General features: G+C 48.1%; 1 protein-coding gene across 1 annotated transcript in view; it reads left to right on the top strand.

Moving 5' to 3' along the window:
• Window positions 1–536, top strand: part of LOC106308732 — a 1,521-nt gene extending 985 nt beyond the window's left edge. Inside the window, exon 3 of the mRNA XM_013745859.1 lies at window positions 510–536. Within this exon, the coding sequence (XP_013601313.1) occupies window positions 510–536 (27 nt within the window). The remainder of the gene's footprint in view (window positions 1–509) is intronic.
• Window positions 537–1,313: the final 777 nt, after the last annotated feature.

Raw genomic sequence — 1,313 nt, 5'->3', positions numbered from 1 at the left:
GTCGCGGACGGACCGTGTGTTTGGATAATATCTCTCGAAAATATTTACGACGTCTCGCTTTTTCCGAAAGGTATATCCTTTGTAGTGAGAAAGTTACGATCTTCGTTTTTAGAGAAGATGTATTTGGTCTTGCTTGACCATTGATACGCAGTGATTGTTGTTTAAGTTAGTTCCCATCCAAGGACTGCTTGAAAGGTATGCGTGTTTGGAGACCCTTGTTTTGGGTGTTTCTCAGGTTAATCTCCGATTGTTGTGGCTTATTGCAAGTGAATCGGGAGACTGTAATAAAATGAGTTTTATTGGAAAATTTTCGAAAATATCGAGTACATGTGTGGATATTCCGAACTTTGTGGGAGTATACGAGTATACGTACCCACTCCCCCCCCCTTTTTTGGAGAGGGGGATAGCTGAACTTGTCAATAGGACAAGCTGCCTACGTACCTCTTTCGAGGATCAAGCCATCTCGTAGTTCTGCTTTGTTGTTGCGGGTGTTCCTACTCGTTGGATAGGGTCGTTTCTCCTACTTCGGCCGTTGAGACTTTAGTTAAATCGGCGGCCGTTTCGTGAGTCGGGTTTTCCGCTGGTATGGCGATGGACTCCGGGATCGCGTCGCTGTCCGGAGCCGTTGCTCGGGCGAGTGATTCCGAATCGCTCTTCGTGGAACCTTCAGGAGAACTCTGAGTTTTCTTGACTCGCTTCGGGCTAACTGCAGGGGTTTTCCGAGTTTGTCGTAGCTTATGCTCGGCCAAAAAGCAAAGCCTAGATTGTTTCTGGCATCCCCAGATTACTGTTGTTCTGTTTGGTGTCGGGAACTTGATGCTAAGGTGGTAAGTCGACGGTACCGCCTTCATTGCGTTGATCCATGGGGTTCCCATGATAACATTATAGATGGCTGGGTTATCGACTACAGCGAAGTCAACGATTTTCGTGACTTCCTTTGCCATGACCGGAAGTTTTGGAGCGTTGTCGGTCAGGAACCGAGTCGTCCAGTTAGAACTTGTTTCCGCCTTTCTTCCGTAGGCCTTGATGGACAAAACAGAGTCGTGGTAGAATTGCGAATCTCTAATGATCATGTTTATCCTCCGGCAGGTACTATTGTCTCCAAGGTCATCCTGCCTTCTTCCGCGTTTTTTGCCAGACTGATTTGCGCGTGCATCCCTCTCGGGAGACTCTTTATCAGTCCTGGGAGGGCGGTCGGAATCCAGGATGAGGTCTTTTATGCTAATGACCTTCGAGAGGTCGCCAGCGAGGAGTTTTGCGGCTAGTCTTGCGCCGAGAACTTTGCAGTTCGTAGTGGAATGACCTTTGGTCTG

This window comes from Brassica oleracea, chromosome C8 (genome assembly GCF_000695525.1).
Source record: "Brassica oleracea var. oleracea cultivar TO1000 chromosome C8, BOL, whole genome shotgun sequence".
Lineage (NCBI taxonomy): Eukaryota > Viridiplantae > Streptophyta > Magnoliopsida > Brassicales > Brassicaceae > Brassica > Brassica oleracea.
This window is presented reverse-complemented; position numbering and strand designations above follow the sequence as displayed.